Source organism: Amblyraja radiata, chromosome 12 (assembly GCF_010909765.2).
Source record: "Amblyraja radiata isolate CabotCenter1 chromosome 12, sAmbRad1.1.pri, whole genome shotgun sequence".
NCBI lineage: Eukaryota > Metazoa > Chordata > Chondrichthyes > Rajiformes > Rajidae > Amblyraja > Amblyraja radiata.
Genome location: NC_045967.1, coordinates 384,304 through 410,175, shown reverse-complemented (window position 1 = coordinate 410,175; position 25,872 = coordinate 384,304). Strand labels below are relative to the sequence as shown.

General features: G+C 44.3%; 1 protein-coding gene across 2 annotated transcripts in view; it reads right to left on the bottom strand.

Moving 5' to 3' along the window:
* Positions 1 to 25,872, bottom strand: part of ophn1 (oligophrenin 1) — a 281,908-nt gene that overhangs the window by 11,550 nt on the left and 244,486 nt on the right. For both annotated transcript variants that reach the window (XM_033030095.1, XM_033030094.1), the window contains exon 23: positions 15,764 to 15,824. In XM_033030095.1, coding sequence (XP_032885986.1) covers positions 15,764 to 15,824 — 61 coding nt within the window. The remainder of the gene's footprint in view (positions 1 to 15,763; positions 15,825 to 25,872) is intronic.

Here is a 25,872-nt window from a genome sequence, read left to right as displayed (position 1 = left end):
CCTGCACCTATTGACTATTGTCTATTGGGACGGGAAGCATGTACACTGGCACGGCCTGAAGTTTGTTAATCAGACAGCTTAGCTGGAGTTTGCTTGGTGGGGATCTAACATCCTCTATTTCATCATTTAGTAATATCTCTGGTGAATTATGTATTGGGATATAGAGGGAGGAGATAAAATTGATTGGTTATTATTTTAGTTTAGTTTAGTTTATTATTGTCACCAATATACAATGAAAAGCTTTTTTGTTGCGTGTTATCCAGTCAGCGAGAAGACTATATATGATTACAATCAAGCTGTCCACAGTGTAGAGATACAGGATAAAGGGTATAACGTTTAGTGCAAGATAAAGTCCAATAAAGGAGGGTCTGGAAAGGATTGGTCTCCTTTCTTCCTGAAAGCACCGGTAGTTCATCCCGAGGCCTTGCTGTTTTTTCACTTTTGGCCAGGCCCAGTCCTCATCACTTTAGGCTGGCAGAAATAAAGTTAGCATAGGATTAGCATAAAGTGGTAGCTCGTGGTTAGTACCAGCTTGGTGGGCTGAAGGGCCTGTTTCTATGCTGTATATCTCCACAACTTTCTCTATGGAAACATATCATAACATGTTCACCAACTGACAGAAACAAGGAATTGCAGATGCTAGTTCACAAAAGGAGACAAAGTGCTGGAGTAACTCAGTGGGTCAGGCAGCATCTCTGGAGAACATGGATAGGTGACGTTTAGGGTTGGGACTCTTCTTTAGACCTTCAGTATGAAGACAGGTCCCGACCCGAAATATCACCTATCCATATTCTCCAGAGATTCTGCCTGACCAGCTGAGTTACTCCAGCACTATGTATCCTTTTAGGTTTACCAACAATCATAAGTTCATAAATTCATGTTCTCTGAGCAGAATAAGGCCATTCGGCCCATAAAGTCTACACGGCCATTCAATCATAGCTGATCATTCTTTCCCTCTCAACCCCATTCTCCCTCCTTCTCCCCATAACCCCCGACACCCTTAACTATCGGTGTTGTCTCTGTTATTCAATGTCAGTTAATGTCTTCGATGTTTGCAAACTTCCAATAATGCTTAGGTGTAAAATCACAAAAGACCTTTGATGTTGGAACTAACAAAAAATGCTGGAAACAGTGCCTGTCAGATCGAATGAAGAACCTTCAATCCGAAATGTCAACTCTGTTTCTTTTCCCACAAATGTGGTCTAACCTGCTGGATCATGCTTCAGGTCTTTCTTAAAAAAATGTATTTAACAAAATGGAAAAAATACAAAGAACAATGCATGTCATTTAAGGTAACTTAATAAACAAAGTGCCTGTCAGCTAATTCCTTTAGGTGACTACACCTGTTAAGGTTGTTTACCTTGGTGCAGCCTGAGTAACAGATTTCCCAGGCCAGGAGTTGGGGAATCTACTCAAGGTGCTGCCCCTCCAGTGGGGTCCATGAGTGTCCAGTGGGTCACAGCAAGGACCAGCTCGCTGCTCCGAACATGCCATCGCAACTCAGGCCCCGGCCGTTGCAGGAGAAACTGGCTGGACCATTAGTGTTGGCACCACCGACTGGGCAGATGCAGCTCAGGATTCCATGTAAATGTTGATGTAGCTAACTACTGGACCACCACACCTTACTGAGGTTGGTGCAGTGAGGGACTCGACAAGGTCACAGATTCCCCGCAACTGTCAGACAGACAGGGACACACACAGATAGCCGCACACACATAGAGACAGACTGACACAGACACAGGCACATGCACTGGCACACACACCGCACTTTCGCACGCAGACACACACAGACAAATAAGCACACACAGTGTTTAATGTGTCTTTGCAGAATGGCCAAAAACCAAAGGTGCTGCACACATCCCCATCTCCATCACAATGCATGAGAGACCAGGCAGGTGGCCCTGGTTGAGCTGCAACTTCAGGGGAGACCAGAGGGACAGAAGAAGATAGAGTAGAGTGGACGGCAAGCAGTAGGAGTTCTCTTATTCACATTCCCTTTAGATTGCACGGCAGTGAATCAAAACAAAGATAAATTAACACCACCTAGTCACCTTCCTGCCATGATTAACACTGGTACTAACATTGGCTCGTGCCTGGCAGTTATGTTACCTCACGTACACAGCTTGGCTCAAAGATAATTCCAGACTTTGGATAATCACAAATGGATCATTATTCTGCTCGAGTGATTTGGAGTTCAAATCATTTCACTACATTAACTCCGCGCCCTCACAACAACTTATTTAGCCTCGCTCTTGGTTACTAATGGCACAATTTGCAAGCAAGCAAATACTTGATTAAAAAACACGATTTGCCTTTATTCTCTGCTACCCCACAGCACACATGGGAGACACAGATTCCCGTCCCATACGATCAGCAAGAGAGAGATGAGAGCGAGGGTGGATAGGGAACAAAAACATTGGGTACAAAAAAAACATGAAACTCCAGACGGGCCAACAGTCATTAAAGCCAGATGTAAATGCCGCAGTTTCCATGCTGGCTATAAACTGACATGAGTAGGTGTTAGTCTTGGCAAGCTGCAAACACTTGCCGGATTGACATGCTTATGAATTCAGCCCCATTCTGGAGACTTCAGCCCCTATCAGTAGATCCAAAGGACGCATCATTGTATAAAGAGCCAGTGTCTTGGGCAATCTTTCTTAGTTTAGTTTAGAGATATAGAAAGAGGCTCTTCGGCCCACCGAGTCCGCACTGACCAGCAATTCCCGCACATTAACACTACCATATTTTACATTTATTACATTTACAGGGACCGTTTCACTTTTATACCAAGTCAATTAACCTACATCTTTGGAGTGTGGGAGAAAACCGAAGGACTCAGAGAAAACCCACGCAGATCACAGGAAGAATGTACAAACTCCGTCAGATAGTACCCATAGTAGGGTCTGGTGCTGTAAGGCAGTATCTCTTCCGCTATGCCAACATGCCGCCCTTCTCAACCATTACGACATATCCTAATACAGCGTCATCCGTATATCCGCATTATATGCAAAACCTCATATAAAGTAGCTTACAACCCAATGGCATGACCATTGAATTCTCCAATTTTGGGTAACTTACCAACAACAACACTCCACCTCCCCCCTTCACCTGACTTCACATTTTGCGCATCCTCTCTATCTCACAGCCTTTTGTCTGCTTTGCATCCCTGGCCTTTGTCAACCCAATAAAATCCTCCTCATCTGCATCCACCTATCACTTGCCTGGCATTGTCCTGCAACCCCCACCTCTCTTCCAGCTTTCTCTCCCCCACCGCCCACTACAATTCGTCTGAATAAGAGTCACGCCCTAAATGTCATCTATCCGTGCCCTCCAGAGATGCTGCCTGACTCGCTGAATTATTCCAGCACTGTGTGTCTATTTTGTAAACCCGCATCTACAGTTCCTTGTGTCTCCATTTTATATGCAACCTTATGCTGCATTTCTGAAAGGGTAGTTTATGGGCTTGGCACTATTTTGGGGTCCCTGAGGTTATAAACATATCTACCAAAAATAAAAGATTTTGTTTCCCACTCTGCTATATTTGGAGAAGATGTGAAGTGATCCCATGTTAAATTTCCCACTCCAATTTTCTTGGTCTTGCCCCCTTCCCAAATGCAGCTGTTCACATTGCAGTATAATTTCTCCGGACATCAGTGGTCGAGGGAGACTCAATAGAAGTATGTAAAATTATGAGAGATATAAATAGGGTAGACAGTCAGAACCTTTCACCCAAGGTGGAATGTCAAACACCAGAGGGATTAGTTGTACGACGAGAGGTGGAAAGTTTAATGGATATATGCAGGACAAGTTTTTCTTTACACAGAGAGTGGCGGTGGCCTGGAACATATTGCCAGGGGTGGTGATAGAGGCAGATAAGACCGAGGCATTCAAGAGGCTTTTAGATAGGCCTATGGAAGTGCAAGGAATGGAAAGATGCGAATCGAGTACAGACATATGAGATCAATTTAACCAGGCTTGATGTTCAGCACAAACTTTGTAGGCCGAAGGATCCATTCGTCTACTGTACTGCTCTAGATTCTGTGTTCTTAATTCGATCGGCCCTGGTGGCCTCCTGCATATTCAAGTGGATATTTTAAGAGGGAGACAGTTGTTAACAATCTATCATTTCTGATTCATAATACCCTAATCCCTTTGCTAAATTTCCTCTGTGTTCACTCACAGTTTCGTAATTATATTTAGTGCTCATATCGTGGAGGGAACTTTAAATCTTCGGCCGCCGGCCTGCGGCCTACACCAACTTAAAGCTGCGGTCTCCGGTGGGGAAGAGCCGACTCTGGACTTACCTGGACTCATACCTTGTCCTTACCATCTGGACGCCCGCAGCGGCGGCTGCGGAGGGTTGAGGTCCCGACCACGGGGGAAAATGGAGGAGGACTGGCCAAATTGTGTGCCTTCCACCACAGTGATGAATGCTGTGGTGGATGTTTATGTTAAATTTTTATTGTGTTTTTGTGTGTGCTCTTTATCATTGTATCGCTGCTGACATATCCATTTCACTTGCACTTTTTGTGCAATGTGACAAATAAACCGTATTGTATTGTATTGTATTGTATCTCTGGCTGTGATGAGGATTGAACCAATGAATCGTTTTCCCTCACCCTGTCCCAGGAGCGCTACAGGATACAGAAGTGTACAGCACAGGAACAAGCTCTTCAGCCCACAATGTCCGATGATGTCAGGTTCAACTAAACTACTCTGTCTGCAGGTGATCCATATCCATAGTTCCTGCATATTCAGTCCATCCTAATAGTTCAACGGTTTCTTTATTATCGTGTGTACCAAGGTACAGTGAGATTCTTAAAACCTCTCTAAGATCTAAAAACCTTAAATGCTACTATCGTATCTGCCTCCACCATCATCACATATGCAAGGCACCACCACACTGCAAGGCACCCATCACATATGCAAGGCACCCACCACACTGCAAGGCACCCACCACACTGCAAGGCACCCACCACACTGCAAGGCACCCACCACACTGCAAGGCACCCACCACACTGTATAAAGACATCTTGCTCCACACATCTCCTTTAAACTTTGCCTTTCTTACCTTAAAGTTATGCCCTCAAGTTTTGACAAAAAGTTCTGACTGTCTACGTTTCTCTTAATTGTATATACTTCTAACAGGCCTTCTCAAGCTCCAACACTCCAGAGAAAACAGTCCAAGTTTGACCAACCTCTCCACTTATGACCACATTATCCCAGTTCAGCCCATTCAACATGAACCAACTGAAATGTGACTGTAGGTCAACCATTACACTGTCGTAAAGCGTATCAAGTCACTGGGCATTGCATAAAATCTGAATCCCCCCTCCCCCATTTGTGAGGCTCAATAGTTTAGTTTAGTTTAGAGATACAGTGTGGAAACAGGCCCTTCGGCCCACCAAGTCCACGCCAACCCAGCAATCACCTGTACAGTAGTTCTAACCTCTACACCAGGGACAATTTACAGAACCCAATTAACCTACTAACCTGCACATCTTTGGATTGTGGCCGGAAGATCCTTGGAGCACCCGGGGAAAACCCGCGCGGTCACGGGGAGAACGTAAAAACTCCGTACAGACAGCACCCATGGTCAGGATCGAACACGGGTCTCTGGCGATGTAAGGCAGCAACTCTACCGCTGCGCCAGTGTCACTGTACTGTGCTATACAATTAGAAAAGGCAGCAACACTTTCAAGATGCACGTGTGTCACTGATTCAACCAAATATTTGGTTAGCAGGTGGTGACAGCGAGTACCGGACTCTGCCAAAGGCCAGCAACAGAACCTCCAACTTCGACAAAATACGAAGAAGGCCAATAGACAGGATTATAAATGTCACTGCATAAACCTGTTCTCACTCAATTCCCATCCAATGTTAGCTTCATCAATACTGAAGGGAAATGTTTTGCGGATAAAGCACTTTTTAATTACTTCTCATGACCTAGGGACACTAAAGATAAAAGAGAGATTTGCTTCATTACTTTGGTAGACCACTGATTAATGCAATCATTATTGCTTTTATATTAAAAAAGAAGCAAGGAACCTGAAACTTCTTGTTTACTTATTCTGCTTGTTTAAATGGTGATGCCAATGAGCTAGTAGGCAACATAGAAACAGTCAGGGCAAGCAACCTTAACTGGTGAACACAAGCAAGATCGACCGAATGGTTAAGTTGAACTACATCCATGCTTTAACATGACTCGATGATGCAGTAAATAACACAATTTACATTGTTCTTGGGAGAGAATTTTGTTTTCTTAAATTTCCTGGTTAGGGATAGGAATACTTTATTGTCACATGTCACTAAGCACAGTGGAATTTGTTGCTTGCATACACAATGTATACAAATAGCAGCTACCTACGGCGCTGACAAAGTTACAAAGCACGCCAGCTCCCCCTTTTGTCCCCCCCCCCAACGTCTTCTGAACTTATAAAACAAAACTCCAGTTTACCCATCTCCAGAACTGTAATCTTTCACAGGTCTATGGCTCACTTCCCTTGTAACCATGGTTTCACTAGTTTAATAATCAGCAGACCCAATAAAATGTGGGCACTTCATATAACCATATAACAATTACAGCACGGAAACAGGCCATCTCGGCCCTACAAGTCCGTGCCGAACAACTTTTTTCCCTTAGTCCCACCTGCCTGCACTCATACCATAACCCTCCATTCCCTTCTCATCCATATGCCTATCCAATTTATTTTTAAATGATACCAACGAACCTGCCGCCACCACTTCCACTGGAAGTTCATTCCACACCGCTACCACTCTCTGAGTAAAGAAGTTCCCCCTCATGTTACCCCTAAACTTCTGTCCCTTAATTCTGAAGTCATCAGCCAGCAATTCAGCGCTCATTTCCTACTGTAAACTTGGCCTTCTATGTACAAAATGGTTTCCATTTCAGTTGGTCGACAGGCCGTCAGTCCCATGACCCAGCTGTTTATGTGTACACAAATTAATAAACAGGGAGGTCAAGATTCCGCTAATAATCCCCGCAAATGATCATAAACTGAATCATGAACGTTGCATAAGTCTTTTACTCATCAAAAAAAATTAACCAAAATTATTTTTCGTCAAAAGCTAAATTAAACAAATCTGCAGATTTTACTTCGGAGTCACGTGAGTGACTACGTGAAGAACCCGCTCTGTGCGCAGGCGCGGCATTACGCCAGCAGTGCAACAGCGGCTGCCACGGGAGTTAGGCTCTCCCGTTACAGAATGAACCAGACCGTCAGGTGAGTACCCTGAGGTCGGGTTTTCTTTTACAGGTGAGCCTTTTTCTGCTTGTGTTTTTTACAGGCAGAGAAAAAGGCTCTGGAACAAAACTGTCCCCCGTTTTCCCGTTGGGGAGGGGGGCAGCAACAGGCGGTAGGAGCGTTACCCGGTGTTCCGTAATTCCCTGACACCGTGCTGAGGCCAGCCCGCTAGTACCTGAGCAGCGGGCTGGACGCATAGCCACTCGAGAGGCATCCGGCAGGTGTTCCCGATGTCGGACGGGACGTCTCTCCACCCGCACGGGGGGAGAGAGAGCCGCCTGAGCCGCTGGAGCGGCTCACGGAGCAGGTGCCTGCGAGACGCGCTGCTTGAGGGGCGCTCTCGCTACTACAAGGCACAAAAGCTCCAGAAGAAGGCGGTAGGAACAATTACCGGACGCTCCGCTATCCCCATCACCGCGCCGAGCCCAGTCCCGCTAGTGCCTGAACTGCGGGCTGGATGTCTACCCATCCGAACAGGCATCCGGCCGGTGGCGTCCGATTCGTTGGACGGGGACATGTCTCCACCTAAATGGAGGAGAGACAGCCGCCTGAGCTGCATCCAACAGCAATTGGAGCAGCTCCAGCGAGATGCGCAGAAAGAGCGCTCTCGCGGAGGGAGGTCAGGCACCCCCTCCACAGTGCTTCATACACTGCCCTCTGCTCCCTCATTACTGGAGGCTAGCATTGGTGACCAGGGCTGGGCTGGTCTGGAACAGGGGCAGGCGGACGAATTCGGGAGTATGCCAGGGGTGCAGGAACATGAAGACCTGTTGGGTGTGATGGACCGCTTGTAGCAACCCCACGGGCTGGAGCACCGCTGGAACCAAGAATGGCGGCCAGCATCAACCATTACTGGAAAAGGTGCTCGCTGAGGTGCTGAAACAACACAGCACCAGAAAACGGCGAGGTCCTCAAAGTAAAAAGTGTCAACAGCCAAATCTGGGGGCATGTGGGTCACACATCCAGACCAAAGAACTCAAGCTACAGCGGATCCTAAGGCTCCTGACGTCGGCCATCACAGCCTTTGCTCGTTCCGTGGAGACCAAGGAGATGGATACCTGCCAGCAGGATGTGCTGGCATTAATGTGTACCACACAATTTGAGATCAATAATCTCCGGAGGGAAACATAAGACCTGCCCTCAATCCCAAATTTGCTGGCTTGTGTAAAGCCCCAGCTGCGGAGACGGACGCGCTGCTATTTGGGAAAGATTTCAATAAAAAACTGAAGGAGATGCAGGAAGCATCAAAAACCTTCGGCCTAATGAGGGCAGGCCCCGGGACGAGCAAACCAAGACCTCCGATACCCAAGCGGCAGCACCCCACGGCATCCACCAGTCGACGTCCGCAATATGGGACTGGTGAACGCTTGGGGTCCGCACATTATCCCCAAAGATCTTTTAGATCAGGGCCCGCAGCGGACCTTCTGGAAAATGCGCCTCCCCCCAACATCGCCAGCACGTCAGAACAAAATCTTCAGGAAAATGAAGAAACAGAATCGCCAATAACCATGGAGGTAGGTGGGTCTGGTCCCTACCAGCATATAGAGAATAAGGGTGCTTTATTAACAGGGGGGAGATTACACTTGTTTAAAGAAGCATGGGGTATGGTCACGAGTGACAAGTATATACTCAACAACATTACAGGATATAAAATACAATTCATGTCAGAAAAAACGCCGCCAGTTCAACAATGGCCCCAAAGGGTATTTCTCCCTCCGTCAAAGAGAAACGTGAGGGACAAGCTGAACTGGTGAGACTTATCACAAAGGGGGTCATCGAAAAGACCAAACATGAACCTTTGGAATTTGTATCGAATATATTCACTAAAACCAAAAAAGATGGTGTCTGTCGCATCATCATTGACTTAACATCACTAAACAAATTTGTTAAGTATATACATTTCAAAATGGAGACATATGTTACTGCCAAACAACTGAATTCCAAAGGACACTTCATGGCAAGCATTTATCTTAAAGATGCTTACTATCTAGTCCCCATATACAAGGATCATCGCAGATACCTAAAATTTATCTGGATGGTACAAAGCATTGCCCAATGGGCGAACTTCAGCCCAAGATTATTCACCAAAATATTGAACCCAGCCATGGCAATACTAAGAAAACAAAAACATATTGTCATGGCATATCTGGAGGATATTCTGATAGTAGGGAAAACGATGGAATTGGCTGTGGCAGCAGTATCAGCTACAAAACAGCTCCTCGAAACTCTGGGGTTCGTCCTACATCCAGATAAATCTAAGTTGAAGCCATCCACTATCATGGACTATCTGGGCTTCACAATTAACTCAGTCCATATGACTGTTACCTTGCCAAAGGCAAAAATGGTTGAATTAGCACAATGCAACAAATTAATGGTCAACGAGCGACCAACTATTCGACAAGTAGCAAGAGTAATTGGGGAAATGGTAGCAGCATTTCCAGCTACACAATTCGGACCTTTGCACTATCAAAAAATTTACAGAGGGCAAAGGTACGGGCAATAAAACGACATACAGGTCACTATGATCGTGTCATGAACTTACCCACTGAAGCAATATCAGAGCAACAGTGGTGGGCAGAAAACGTTTGGCATAGTTTCAGCCCTATCTTTATCACTAACCCTACTTTAGTTATTCAAACAGATGCCAGTGCTCAAGGCTGGGGAGCGACTAACTCCATATCCAGCACAAGTGGTAGATGGACTAAACTAGAGTCATCATTACTACTTACACTGGGCATTAACTATCTAGAGATGTTGGGCGCCTTTTATGGTTTAAAAGCATATGTATCTAATATGCAGCACTTGCATGTTCGGTTACAAATTGATAAATACTACGGTGATGGCTTATATTAACCATATGGGTGGCATAAAATCATTATCATGCGACAAATTGGTCAACATGATTTGGCAATGGTATGTCGAAAGACATATTTGGCTATCAGCTACTTACCTACCAGGTAAGCTAAACACCCATGCCATGAGAAAATTAAACGCCTGGGTTGCAAGTTTGAACAGACCTTACCTGGAACTGGGATTGTCCAAACAAACCATCACCACCATGTCGGCATCCCTTCGAACATCCACCAAGAGGCAGTACTTAACCAGCATCAAAAAAGGGAGAAGTACTGCCAGGAAACATGGACAACATACGCAACAGCTACAGCCACCAACATACTGGAGTTCCTGGCCATCTACACCACGATGTAGGGATCAGCTACAGTGCCATCAACACAGCGCAGAGTGCTCTTTCTGCTTATCTCAAACCAGCGGCAGGACAACAGGCGATGGGATCACATCCACTGGTGGTAAAACTGATGAAGGGCATTTACAATATCAAGCCCTAAGCCCAGGTATACCCATATTTGGGATATCAGTGTGGTCCTGACATATCTCAGGGAATGGCCACCAGCCAGATCCCCCGGCCTCGAGCAAGCTACACTAAAGACGCTCATGTTGATGGCACTTGTATCCGCTCAGAGGGTCCAGTCACTACACCTATTGCGACTGGACAACATGATCACAGCTCCAGACCAGATCTGTCGTTATCCAGCGACTGGTCAAACAGAGCAGACCAGGAACACCTAATCCAGTCGTGGCTTACCCACCAGAACCACGGTTATGTGCCATGACCCACCTACTATCCTACATAGACACAACCAGAATATTCGAGGGAGATGAAAAGCCTTGTGGGTCAGTCACAAAAACCTTATGGTGGGGTACGAGCCAAACCATTGCGAGATGGCTCAAGCAGGTGCTAGAAACTGCTGGGATAAACACTAACATGTACAAATTGTATTCCACCAGGGCAGCATCCATGTCGACGGCTAAAGAATGGACATGCCTATAGACCACATCCTGGCTACAGCAGGATGGTGGGAAGGGAAAAGACCGTTCAGAAATTTTATAATAAGCCGTTGGCAAAACCTGGTTTATTTGCAGTAAAGATTTACGAACTGCAAATATTTAATTTAAGCCCAGGGGAGCAACTTAATTCTTTGTTGTTATTGTTTAAAAAATACCATTGTGTTTTTCTACAAATAGACTCATTGGTTCATTACGATAACACTTCCTCCCTCAAGAACTTCGGCAGTGAGTGAAATGAAACTGTTACACGGTTTGAAATCACAGAGCTTTGAAATCTTCACGTAGTCACTCACGTGACTCCGAAGTAAAATAGTAAGATTAAACGAGAACTTACCAGTTTGAAGTTTGATCTGTATTTTATGAGGAGTTACGATGAGGGATTACGTGCCCTCCGCTCCCACCCTCATTATATGGATCAAACTAATAAATTGATGTCTCCTTATCTTTACTATGTTTACTTCAAAATAACTGTGTCTATCTGTGATTCCACACCGCTGCTTGGAAGTATGCCGCGCCTGCGCACTGAGCGGGTTCTTCACGTAATCCCTCATCGTAACTCCTCATAAAATACAGATCAAACTTCAAACTGGTAAGTTCTCGTTTAATCTTACTAGTTTATTGGTTACCTTATTTTACATCAGAAAGGAGTACTTTAGACTTTAGAGATACAGCACGGAAACAGGGCCTTCAGCCCACCAAGTCCACGCCGTCCAGCGAACATTAACACTATCCTGCACACCAGGGACAATTTTACCGAAGGCAATTAACCTCCAAACCTGTACGTCTTTGGAGTGTGGGAGGAAACCAGAGCAATCGGAGAAAACCCACATGGTCACGGGGAGAACGTACAAACTCCATACAGACAGCACCCGTAGACAGGATCAAACCCGGGTCAATGGTGCTTTAAGGCAGCAACTCTACCGCTGTGCCACTGTGCCACCCAAGAATGTCGCCTAAGAATAAAATGGATATTGAATTGAATTGAATTGAATACCTTTATTGTCATTCAGACCTTACGGTCTGAACGAAATTTCGTGCCTGCAGTCATACATACATACTATCCTGCAAGGTTCATGGGGTAAATATATTTTCACCCTTCAGGGTTTCCTAATGTGCAATAAGGAATAATGTGCATTTATATAAAATGTTCCATGAAATACCAATAACTGCATTACATAGATACTTCATGGTAATGCTATAATTTAAGGAAATATAATAGGTATATTGTCTTGCTATTTAATAGTTCATACAACGCAACATTCTTTATCCACTCCTTAACAGAGATGCATGCTGGGTCACGACTGAGGGCACTGGATTCTCAGCATACTGTTTGACCTGGGATCATACATAAACAAGAACAATTATCTTTCACTCATGTGTTCTATATCTCTCTACATCACCATCTATATTTCTCATTTCCCTTTTCCCGATTCTCAGTCTGAAGAAGGGTCTCAACGCGAAACGTCACCTATTCCTTTTCTCCAGAAAAGTCATCTGACCCGCTGAGTTACCCCAGCTTTTTGTGTTGATCTTCGGTTTACACCAGCATCTGGAGTTCCTTCCCACACAATTAACAATGGCAGATTTCATGAAAGAGATTGATGACCAGTTATCTTTTTCCTACAACATGGCTGTTTCTTAATCTTTTTCTTCCAGATTTTTTAACTTGCAATTAAGTTCCCAGTTGTTGCAGTGGCATTCCAATTCTTCTCTTTGGATGGATGATCCATGCACTGGTCTAATGGTACTTTATTGTCACAGCTACGTAGGCACAGTGAAATTCCTTTTTGCATACGTTTCAGTAAAAATCTTACTATACATTGGCACAATCATACTTAAGTATAACAGTGTAGGAATGGCAGATTGCACTGACATGGTACACAAGAGTTGCCAGGTTTCTGGCCACCATTTTGTACAAATCAAATCTAAAGTTGTTAAAAATGCAGTCTTAACTAGACGATAAATGATTACAGACCAAAGTCTAGATGATCGATGATCTATCCAATGTTGTTAACTAAAGAATCATAGTTATCCAAGTGATACACTGTCTAGGACAAGATAACAGCCCAGTTCCTCTTCTTTGAAACACAGGAAACATTTACATTCAACAAGCTAACTGGTGGAGCTTCACTTTTTACAGCTTCATTATTAACAGTGTAACATATCCCCAGTAACTCACTCCAATGTCAGACCTGACTATAAACCATGCAAAGAAAGACTCAACATGTTGGAGTAACCCAGTGGGTCAAGCAGCAACTCCGGATTACATGAATAAGTGATGTTTCACGTCGGGACCCTTCAGAGATGCGGCCTGATCTGCTGAGTTACTCCAGCATTTTGTGTCTTTTTTTTTAGTAAACCAGCATCTGCAGTCTCTTATGTCCACATAATGAATCCTTGTCCCTAGTTCAACTTTCATTCCGATTTGCCCGCCAAACCCGATAATGTTTGTGAATGGTGCCTATTCCAATACCACATTCCCAAGATTCCAGCTAACGAAATTCATTGTCCCAAACACATCCCTTTGTCATAAACAAATAATTTAATATTTTTTATAATGTAATCTCCGATATTTGTTTGCCAGGTATTAGGATTCTAACAGGAAAAGGAGGGAAGCAGGGAATAAAGGAACAGGCGAAGTAATAATCCACCCTCATTATAAAGGAGAGAGGTCAATAGTAAATAAGATGGAGAAAACAACTGAAGCCTCCCCAGGAAGAACAGAGATAATTTGATGGCAATCGATTGAATGAGAGCAAGGTGCTTGGATTCTGAGAAGGAAGAAAGTGCAGTAAATTAACCCCAAGTTCCAGGAAGAACAAGAACAAGAACAAGAACAAATTGAACAAATTCATTCGATTTTAATCGAAGAACAGCCGATGTGGGGCCATCAGCCCGAATTGTCGACCCTGTTTCTCGTTCCATAATCGCTACCTAGCCTGCCGTGTGTGTCCGGCATTTCATCGGATTTGCTTAAATTACCATAACTACCTCGGCTAAGGGGAGAGAATTTAGTCTAATCCACAGCCACTTGCATATCAGGTACACGTCAGTGCAAAAATCTACAATTGCAAGATTTAAAAGCAGCAGGCTTGACTTAAAGTAGACATCTTGTCTCCGAGTCTTTTTCCTCTTTACTTTTCATTTACGTTTCCTGAAGGCAGCATTCCCGACGGACATTCACAGATTGTAACATCCCAGAGAGTGATTAACTTGAGGCTCTCTCAGCTTCACTACCGGCTCGCTTATGTGAACTTGGGTTAATATGATTTTAACTCTGTACATCTCCACTCTTTCCCACACATGGGCTGTGCTGCACATTCCTGGTGAACATCTGTCGGGTGTTGGTTGATCACCAAGGAAACTCCACTGTACCTCATGTTGTCGACACACATTGATCGAAAGAGACTGCTGGGAAACAGGCCTTTGGCCCAACGGGTCCACACCATCCATCAATCATACTAGTTCTATGTTATCTTGCTTTCATTCGCATTCACTCCATACACATTAGGGGCAATTTACAGAGGGCAATTAACCTGCAAACCTGTACGTCTTTAGGATGTGGGAGGTAACTGGAGCACCTGGAGGAAACCCACGCGGTCACAGGGATAATGTGCAAACTACACACAGACGGCATGCGAGACCAGGATCGAACCTGGGTCTCTGGCGCTGTGAGGCAGCATGACCTCTGACCCGCTGGGGGAAAGAGCAGGAGATGTAGGCAGGCTTCCCATTTATGATCACTTTTCAGTTACCAACTATTTAATTAAATATTCATATATGTAAATATGCACACCCAGGCTCTGTTTGATCATAAAGTACGAACAATGGATTAATACCAACCAGAGAAATCTTTGATCAATATTTTACAACTTCTAATCCTGCCACTTCCTCAGTCGTTGTGCCTTACAAATATCATTATTTCATCCTAATGTAGAAACAAAGAACTGCACATGCTGGAGTAACTCAGCACTCCAAAGACATACAGGTTTGTAGGTTAATTGGTTTGGCGTGGACTCGGTAGGCCGAAGGGCCTGTGTCCGTGCTGTGTCTCTAAACTAAACTAAAATCAACAGGTCAAGCAGCATCTTTGGCAAACATGGGTAGGTGATTTTTCAAGTCGGAAGAAGGATCTCGACCCGAAACGTCGCTTATTCATGTTCTACAGAGATGCTGCCTGACCTGCTAAGTTATCCCGGCACTCTGTGGGGTGGGGTGGGGGGGTGTAATCGTGCATTTCCTCATCCACAGCCTCGTAAGGTCAGCAGAGAAAGGAAATAATATTCTCCAAGCCTAGTAAGTGTTAAACCAAGTAGACTAACCAATTTAAACAGGGAAATCATACTTAAAATTGATGAGATAAAATTAGCAAAAGGAACACCATCTGCTTAATGCTTCCATCCCCAAAAGAAAATAAACGATGTCTGTGCAAGAAATATGGCACCTGAAATGTTATAAACCAACGAGTCTTCAGGCACAGTTGAATTTGCAATTACTAGTCAAATACTTTAAGACTTTAATATGTGCTTTTTTGTTGCATGGAAAGAGATTGTGATAGATATCCCTGCGATTCTAAGTCACAAACGGAAATGTCTGCTTTAGCTTATGACATAATCAGTATCACCTTCACCTACCTCATCTTTCGCAGCAATGTTGCGGCTTACAGGCGGGGACAGGGGCGGAGAAGGGTTCACACTGTTGAGAGTAAGCAAAACATTATCAGGGATATGCAGAAATCACACTTAATGTGCAGTACAACAGTCACCTATTCACATTTCTCCATGCTACATTGTTAAAGAGGCAGAATCATAGAGTAGAGAAACTCACCTCTTGGCCCACTGTATCCATGCAGACTATCAAACACCAACTCGGATTATCCCACGCTAATCCCATTTGATTGTCTGCGCATTCCCACTAATTCCCTCCCTGATTCCGCCACTCACTTACAGTGGCCAATGAATTCACCAACCTGTGCATCTTTGATATATGGGAGGAAATGGGAGCGCCCGGAGAAATCCCAGGAGATGACAGAGAGAACGTGCAAACTCCACACAGGCAGCACCCAAGGTCTAGGACCAAACCTGGGTCACTGGAGTTGTGACGCAGTGGTTCTACCTTCTGTATTGCCATTTTAACTAAGCCCCTCGTGCCGAATCTGAATATGCTTTTCACAGGAACACTCCCATCTCAAAGCTTGTACAAGTGATTCATATTCATGGGAGAAGCCAGCAAAGATTAATGCTCTCAGGTTAAAATGAACAAAATGTCCCCTCTTCCTAGCTCAGGGTTGAAACTAATTGATATACATTCATTCTTCTGAATAATGAGCGACTAGCTTGTCCATTCAACTAACACAGCACAAAAAATAGGTTTAAACATTATGCCGCAATTGCTGTTATTAGGCAACTAAACCATCCTACCAAAAACTAGAGATCAGTCCTGAGCTACTATCTACCTCATTGGAGACCCTCGAACCATCTTTGATCAGGCTTAACTGGACTTCATCTTGCACTAAATGCTATTCAAGTTATTCCCTTTATCATGTATTCATACACTGTGGATGGCTTGATTGTAATCATGTATTGTCTTTCTGCTGACTGGTTAGCACGCAACAAAAGCTTTTCACTGTACCTCGGTACACGTGACAATAAAGTAAACTAAACTAAACTCCTCAGCTAGAAAATGGACAATTGTGAGAAGTTAGTGCATCGTACAAACAAACTGATTATTCAGTAATATTCTTACTACCCTGATTAGCTTCAAGCTTAGAGATGCAAACGAGGCAGATCATGGTTCAAAATTCCATTATCATAAATCCGTTATGTTCTGTAATAAATTCCATTGTTTTTATAGTTCCAGTTAACATAGCTCCAAACATCACAAAAAAAGTCTTTGATTTTTAATTCGAATAGCAGAAAAGATTGAACAGCTCTCTAAGATAAAGGGTGATCTGAAATAATCCTTTGAGGTTACAAAAAGGTAGAAAGAAAAGAGGCCATTTAGCTCAAGGTCAGTGGTACGACTTACTAATAAATCAAAAAAGGAATTCAGGAGAAACATGTTTATTCCATGTGGATCTGGAGCCTCATTACTAGTGGGTAGTTGAGATCAAAAGTAAGCAAAATTTGATCAGCCATTTGACCGCCTGAATCTGTTGGTCATTGCCTAAGAACAGTTGATCTGAGATCCAATTCCAAGTACCTGACCTCTACCCCAAATCCTATTGGTAATAACATTATATCTCGTTCAGCTTTAAGGTATACAACCTACCCAGCATCAATTATCATTTACTAAGAACTTCTCCACCTTTTGCCTGGTCATTATCCCTGCCTTCAGTCCTGAAATGTCTGCTACTAATTGTTAAACCCCAGGCTCACTGATCAGTGTGTTTTCTGTATGTATGTGTGTGGTCAGTATGTTTTTTTCTCTCCATCTACTTTGCCAGTTCCTCTTAATACCATAGAAACTTAGCAGAAATCATACCATAACCACTATGTTCCAGGGAATACAAATTTAGATTCTGTAGTTTCTCCACATCACTTGACCTTGAAGGTCAGATAAACATACAATGTGCACCCTCCAAGTTCTCAGAACATGGAGAGGGAAACGCGTTCATCCAGTTGTGGTGTTACAGGGCTTTGTGCAGCCAGAGTACTATTTCTTCCTCTTGTACTCTATCCAGTATTGCATTGGCTTTCCGGAGCTGCGTCTCTGTGACACTAATGACCTGTGGACTTCCAAGTCTCTTTGGACTTGCAACCCCACTAGTTTTTCCATTGTTTAGTAAGTACGTAGGCCCACTCTTCATTAAAAGTAGATGACCTGAAATTTGGCCACATCCAAGCCATGGACCTGATGAGGTAACGTCCTCATCAGGTCAAGCATCTGCCTTCAGAGTTTCAACTTTGGCTTTGAGTCCAAACTCCTTCTGGAACTCAATGTTAACACTATCGAAAATACATGCCCCTGCTCACTGGCAATGGGCAGGATGAAGTATTTTGGATGTTGTTAACACCCACTTCCATGTTCACTTCTTCCATTTCAACAGATATTAACCACCCTTGATCACTAGCCAGGCTATGCCCGACCCTCAGCTTTCTTTGTAGGAAAGAACTGCAGATGCTGATTTAAATCGAAGGCAGACAAAATGCTGGAGTAACTCAGCGGGACAGGCAGCATCTGGAATGGGTGATGTTTCGAGTCAAGACCCTTCAGACAGTCTCGCTGAGCATTTTGTGTCTACCTCAGCTTTCTTTCTTCCCTCCCACCACAATCAGTCTGAAGATCAGTCCCAACCCGAAACATCACTTATACACGTTCTGCAGAGATGCTGCCTAAAGGGCCTGTCCCACTTGGGCGTCTTTTGCGCGTAATTAACGCGTCACGACGCGCGTCGAGCCGCGCACGTGATGTGCGCATGGTGCGCTTTACACCTGCATGATGCGTGGTGACGTCGGCAGTGGGATGTACAAAATCTTCGTGCGCCATCTGCGTGATGCGCAGATGATGCCCAAGTGGTACAGGCCCTTAACCCGCTGAACTAGCCCAACACTTTGTCTCCATCTTATTAACCAGCATCTGCAGTTCCTTGTATCTCCACTTTACCAAATTATGATGCCTCTTTCAAACTAATTGAAAGTTATTAGATGTTTGAACTTAGCGAAGGCCTCAAAGTTAATCAGGGAGGAACATGTCCATCAGTATATTTTGTTATGTCCCTGTAAAGGGCAACCTCAAGATTCCATATATAACCATATTCCTCCTAGTTTTCTTCTCTCATACCTTTGATTATCTACTAGTCTATCACTGTTGTTGTCGTGGCTATCCCTCAAGGTCAAGGATGATGGTCTACGTTCTGTTGTTTTTATGCAGGTGGCTTATGAGTCCAATTCTGGCTTTGAAAGTTCTTCGACATTCAGGACAAGTAATTCCAGATGGCAGATCGGGCATTGGTTGTTGCTGCCTCTCTTTCCGTTTTCTTCTCTTTTCTTCTAATTAGCTTATTTAACGTGTCATTTCAGGTTAGCTTGTTTCAGCTAAAACTGCACCTCCTCCGTAAGCCCGCGGTAACTGTCAAAGTTGTGTTTGACCCCTACGGACTATAATTCACACTTGTGAATTTGCAATGTATTAAAAACAGCAGACATAGAGATACCAGAGAGGTGAGGGGAAGAAAGCTGGTCAGAGGCTGAAGAAGGTGATTTCAATGTGAGATGCAGAGGAGATTCACTCGGATGGAGCATTTTAGAGGAAATGAATTGAGAAAAGCGAAAATGAATCAGTTGGGTTTGTATCCCTTGAAGCAAAGGTGACTGATTGAGGAATACAAAATCATGAGAAGCATAGATAGGGCTGCACACATTCTCTCCCCTAGGGCAGAGATGTCTAAAACCAAACGGCATAGGTTTATGATAAGGGGTAGACCGTAGTTTAGTTTAGTTTAGAGATACGGCACGAAAACAGGCCCTTCGGCCCACCGAGTCCACACAGACCAACGATCCACGCACACTAACACCATCCTACACACATAATTGACACTTATACCAAGCCAATTAACCTACAAATCTGTACGTCTTTGGAGTGTGCGAGGAAACCGAAGATCTCGGAGAAAACCCACGCAGGTCACAGGGAGAACGTGCAAACTCTGTACAGTCAGCACCCGTAGTCAGGATTGAACCAGGATCTCTGGCGCTGTAAGGCAGCAACTCTACCACTGCGCCACTGTGCAGCCCAAGCTAGTGCAGATCCAAACGAGAATTATCTTCGCCCAGAGGGGGTTAGGGATCCAGACTACACTGAGGTGCCAGAGACCCTCACCACATCTTGAAGATGTCTGGACAAGCACCTGAATCGCCAGGCGTAGGTGATGGAAAATGGGATCACTCGATGAGCAGCACTGACATTGCGGGCCGAATGGCCTATTTGCCCTGACCAGGAGGGATGAAACGTGATGCTAGATCATGGGGCAAACTGCAATCATGGCTGTAAATGGCCAGCGGGGCTCTACAACAGCAGGCCTCTCTGGCTCAAGGATACTACAGATAGAAACATGTAATCTAATCTGTCTTCGGAGGTTGTGGCTCACTGGATTAACACCAAGAAGGTTGCAAGTACAGAGAGCTCAGCTCATACTGCAGATAGGGACAGGAGGGTATTGTGCCTTCTGTTATATTAAGGTTACTGCAATCGCTCAAACTTAAAACATTTATCACCATAGAATGCGGAATCCAGATCTTTACTAATTTATTGAAACCCCAATCCCGACTTCTGTACATTCAAGTGCAATTTAATACTGATCCATAATAAACAGCGGTAAAGAAGCCATCTGGAATGCTTGCCTTCATTGCTGGGGGAATTGGACATAAGAGTCAGGAAGTCATGATACAGCTCCATAAACACAAACCCCCTCATCCTTCTAAACTCCAGTGAATACAAGCGTAGTCTTTTCAATCTTTCCTCATATGACAGTCCCGCCATCCCAGGGATGAATCTCGTGAACCTACGCTGCACTGCCTCAATCACAAGGATGTCCTTCCATAGATAGAAGAAAGTCGGAACACTTTTCACTCAGGTCCAACAGTAGTTGATAATGTGAGAGGGGGAAAGTTTAATGGAGATGTGTGAGGCAAGTTTTATTTTTACAGAGTGGTGGGGGCCTGGAACGCATTGCCATGGTGGTGGTGGCAGTTATGATAGTGGTATTATGACGCTTTTAGATAGGCACGTGGAAGTTCAAGGAATAGAGTAATATGAATCATGTACAGGCAGATGAGATCAGTTTAACTTGGCATCGGGTTCGGGACAAACATCGTGGGCTGAAGGGTCCGGTCCTGTGCTGTTCTATGTTTAAACAGGAGTAGGCCAGGAACCAACATCACTGGGTTTACAATTTTAGATCCAGTTGTGAGACACACAGTTGTCAAGTCAAGTTGAGGAGTTTATTGCCTTTTACACCCACCACCCTTTGTGTGAAAAAGTGACCCTTCAAATTCCTATTAAATCTTTCTCCCCTTACCTTAAACCTATGTCCTCTGGTCCTCGTTTCCCCTACTCTGGACAAGAGACTCTGTGCTTCTACCCGATCTATTCCTCTCATGATTTTATGCACTTCTATAAGATCGCACCTCATCCTCCTGCGCTGTAGGGAATAAGAGTCCCAGCCTGCTCAACCTCTCCCTAAAGCTCAGACCCTCGAGGCTTGCAACATCTCGGTAAATCTTCTCTGGCCCCTTGAACATGGAGATGTGTGACCTTGGGATCCCGTCCATCCTGCCTGTTGTAGCTGTGAGAGGAGGGATGGAGGAGATCTTTGATGATTAGATGCGCCTTAAAATAGCATCTCATGCAAGTGCTATCAATGGTGAGGAGGGCAGTGGCCATGTGGACCAAGCTGTCCACCACATTCTGCCACCTCTTGAGTTGCTGTGCATTGAATTGCTGTACCAGGCCATGATACAACCAGTTAGGATAGTTTCCACAATAGAGGTATTTGGTGACATGCCGAATCTCTTTAAACATCTTAGAAAGCAGAGGTGTTGGTGCATGATTACATCCATGTGCCGGCTCCAGAACAGGCCATCCAAGATGTTAGTCCCAGGAAATTGAAGCTACTACTCCCTCCATTGCCAACCCACCACCGCAAACTGCGGTCTCCCAACTTTCCTCTTCTGAAATCAACGATTAGTTCTTCAGTTTTATTGATGTGGAGCGATAGGTTGTTGTTGCAGCATCATTCATAGTGTTCTATCTCCGGTCTATATGCTGACTCATCAGCGCAAGTGATTCGGCCAACAACAACGGTGACGTCAGCAAATTTATAGATGGTATGGGAGCAGTGCCTGGCCACACAATCGTGAGTGTAAACAGGGTCTAGCAGGGAGTTAGGCGCAGAGCCTTGTGGGCCTGTCCTACATGGACTTCATTTGCGCGCCACGCAGGTGGCGCGTGAAGCTTTTGTGAATCCCCAAATCCTGGGGCGCCGCGCGCGACCGCACGTCACTGCCTACGTCACCACGCACCATGCGCGCGTCACGACACACGCGTCGTGCATCGTGACATGTAAATGATGTTGCGTAAATGACGCGCAAATGACGCCCGTGGGACCAGCCCTTTAAGGTTAGCTGTGGTGATGGTCAGGGGAGGAGATGTTTTTACAGAGGTTTGCCGATGAAGAAGTCAAGGATCTAGTTGCAAAGAGCAGCACTTAGGCCCCGCTCTTGTTGAACTGTAGTCTGAAGCTGTAGTTGATGAACAGCAGCCTGACATATGTGTTCCTGTTATCCAGATGGTCCAGGGCAGCGGAGATCAGTGAGAGGGCATCTGCTGTCGTCCTGTCATGGTGATAGGCAAATTCAAGCAGAGCCAGACCATTTGTGGAAGTAGTTGATTTGCAACTTAACCAAACACTCAAATCCCTTCATTACAGTGGACGTGGGTGTGTTCAGACATGTCTCATGTCGGGAACAATCTTCCTGCATCTGGCCTGTCCAACCCCTTAAGAATTTTGTAAGTTTCTATAAGATCCCCCCTCAATCTTCTAAATTCTAGCGAGTACAAGCCGAGTCTATCCAGTCTTTCTTCATATGAAAGTCCTGACATACCAGGAATCAGTCTGGTGAACCTTCTCTGTATTCTCTGAACGTTCTATGGCAAGAATGTCCTTCCTCAGATTAGGAGACCAAAATTGTACGCAATACTCCAGGTGTGGTCTCACCAAGACCCTGTACAACTGCAGTAGAACCTCCCTGCTCCTATACTCAAATCCTTTTGCTATGAATGCTAACATACCATTCGCTTTCTTCACTGCCTGCTGCACCTGCATGCCTACTTTCAATGACTGGTGTACCGTGACACCCAGGTTTCATTGCATCTCCCCATTTCCTAATCGGCCACCATTCAGATAATAGTCTACTTTCCTGTTTTTGCCACCAAAGTGGATAACCTCACATTTATCCACATTATACTGCATCTGCCATGCATTTGCCCACTCATCCAGCATATCCAAGTCACCTTGCAGGCTCCTAGCATCCTCCGCACAGCTTTGTGTCATCCGCAAACTTGGAGATGTTGCATTCAATTCCCTTGTCCAAATCATTAATATATATTTAAATAGCTGGGGTCCCAGCACTGAGCCTTGCGGTACCCCACTAGTCACTGCCTGCCATTCTGAAAAGGACCCGTTTACTCCTACTCTTTGCTTCCTGTCTGCCAGCCAGTTCTCTATCCACATCAATACTGAACCCCCAATACCGTGTGCTTTAAGTTTGTATAATGATCTCTTATGTGGGACCTTGTCGAAAGCCTTCTGAAAGTCCAGATATAACACATCCACTGGTTCTCCCTTATCCACTCTACTAGTTACATCCTCGAAAATTTCTATAAGATTCGTCAGACATATAACCATATAACAATTACAGCATGGAAACAGGCCATCTCGGCCCTTCAAATCTGTGCCGAATACTTATTTTCCCCTAGTCCTATCTACCTGCACTCAGACCATAGCCCTCCATTCCTTTCCCGTCCATATACCTATCCAATTTATTTTTAAATGATAAAATCGAACCTGCCTCCACCACTTCCACTGGAAGCTCATTCCACACAGCTACCACTCTGAGTAAAGAAGTTCCCCCTCGTATTACCCCTAAACTTCTGTCCCTTAATTCTCAAGTCATGTCCTCTTGTTTGAATCTTCCCTACTCTCAATGGGAAAAGCTTATCCACGGCAACTCTGTCTATCCCTCTCATCATTTTAAAGACCTCAATCAAATCCCCCCTTAACCTTCTGCGCTCCAAAGAATAAAGTCCTAACTTGTTCAACCTTTCTCTGTAACTTAGTTGCTGAAACCCAGGCAACATTCTAGTAAATCTCCTCTGTACGCTCTCAATTTTGTTGACATCCTTCCTATAATTAGGCGACCAAAATTGTACACCGTACTCCAGAATTGGCCTCACCTTGTACAATGCCTTGTACAATTTTAACATTACATCCCAAAGAATAAAGTCTGCTCTGATTTATAAAGGCCAGCTCACCAAAAGCTTTCTTTACCACCATATCGACATGAGATTCCACTTTCAGGGAACTGTGCACAGTTATTCCCTAGATCCCTCTGTTCAACTGCATTCCTCGATTCGCTACCATTTACCATGTACGTTCTATTTTGATTTGTCATGCCAAGATGTAGCACCTCACACTTATCAGCATTAAACTCCATCTGCCATCTTTCAGTCCACTCTTCCAACTCGCCTAAATCTCTCTGTAGACTTTGAAAATCTACTTCATTATCCACAACACCACCTATCTTAGTATCATCTGCATACTTACTAATCCAATTTACCACACCATCATCCAGATCATTGATGTACATGACAAACAACAGTGGACCCAACACAGATCCCTGTGGCACCCCACTAGTCACTGGCCTCCAACCTGACAAACAGCCATCCACCATTACTCTCTGGCATCTCCCATTCAGCCACTGTTGAATCCATCTTGCTACTCTACCATTAATACCCAACAATTGAACCTTCTTAACCAACCTTCCATGAGGAACCTTGTCAAAGGCCTTACAGAAGTCCATATAGACAACATCCACTGCTTTACCCTCATCAATTTCCTGAGTAACCTCTTCAAAAACTTCAAGAAGATTAGTCAAACATGACCTCCCAGGCACAAATCCATGTTGACTGTTCCTAATCAGACCCTGTTTATCCAGATGCTTATATATATTATCTCTAAGTATCCTTTCCATTAATTTGCCCACCACTGACGTCAAACTAACAGGTCTATAATTGCTAGGTTTACTCTTAGAACCCTTTTTAAACAATGGAACAACATGCGCAGTACGCCAATCCACCGGCACTATTCCTGTTTCTAATGACATTTGAAATATTTCTGTCATAGCCCCTGCTATTTCTGTACTAACTTCCCTCAATGTCCTAGGGAATATCCTGTCAGGACCTGGAAACTTATCCACTTTTATATTTTTCAAAAGTGTCAGTATTTCCAATTCTTCGAATCTCATAGTTTCCATAGCTACTCTACTTGTTTCCCTTACCTCACATAATTCAATATCCTTTTCCTTGGTGAATACCGAAGAAAATAAATTGTTCAATATCTCCCCCATCTATTTTGGCTCTGCAGATAGCTGTCCACTCTGACTCTCTAATGGACGGATTTTATCCCTCGTTATCCTTTTGCTATTAATATAGCTGTAGAAACCCTTTGGATTTACTTTCACCTTACTTGCCAAAGCAACCTCATATCTTTTTTTAGCTTTTCTAATTTATTTCTTAAGATTCTTTTTACATTCTTTATACTCCTCAAGCACCTCATTTACTGCCTATAATTATTGTAGATCTCTCTCTTTTTCCGAACCGTGTCTAATTTCCCTTGAAAACCATGGCTTTTTCAAATTTTTACTATTTCCTTTCAACCGAACAGGGACATAAAGATTCTGTACTCTTAAAATGTCACCTTTAAATGTCCTCCATTTCGCTTCGACATCATTCCCATAAAACAAAATGTCCCAATTCACTCTTTTTAAATCCTTTCGCATCTCCTCAAAGTTAGCCTTTCTCCAATCAAAAATCTCAACCCTAGGTTCGGTTCTGACCCTCTCCATAATTATATTGAAACTAATGGTATTGTGATCACTGGACCCGAAGTGCTCCCCAACGCATACCTCCGCCACCTGACACGTCTCGTTTCCTAACAGGAGGTCCAACACTGCCCCTCCTCTAGTAG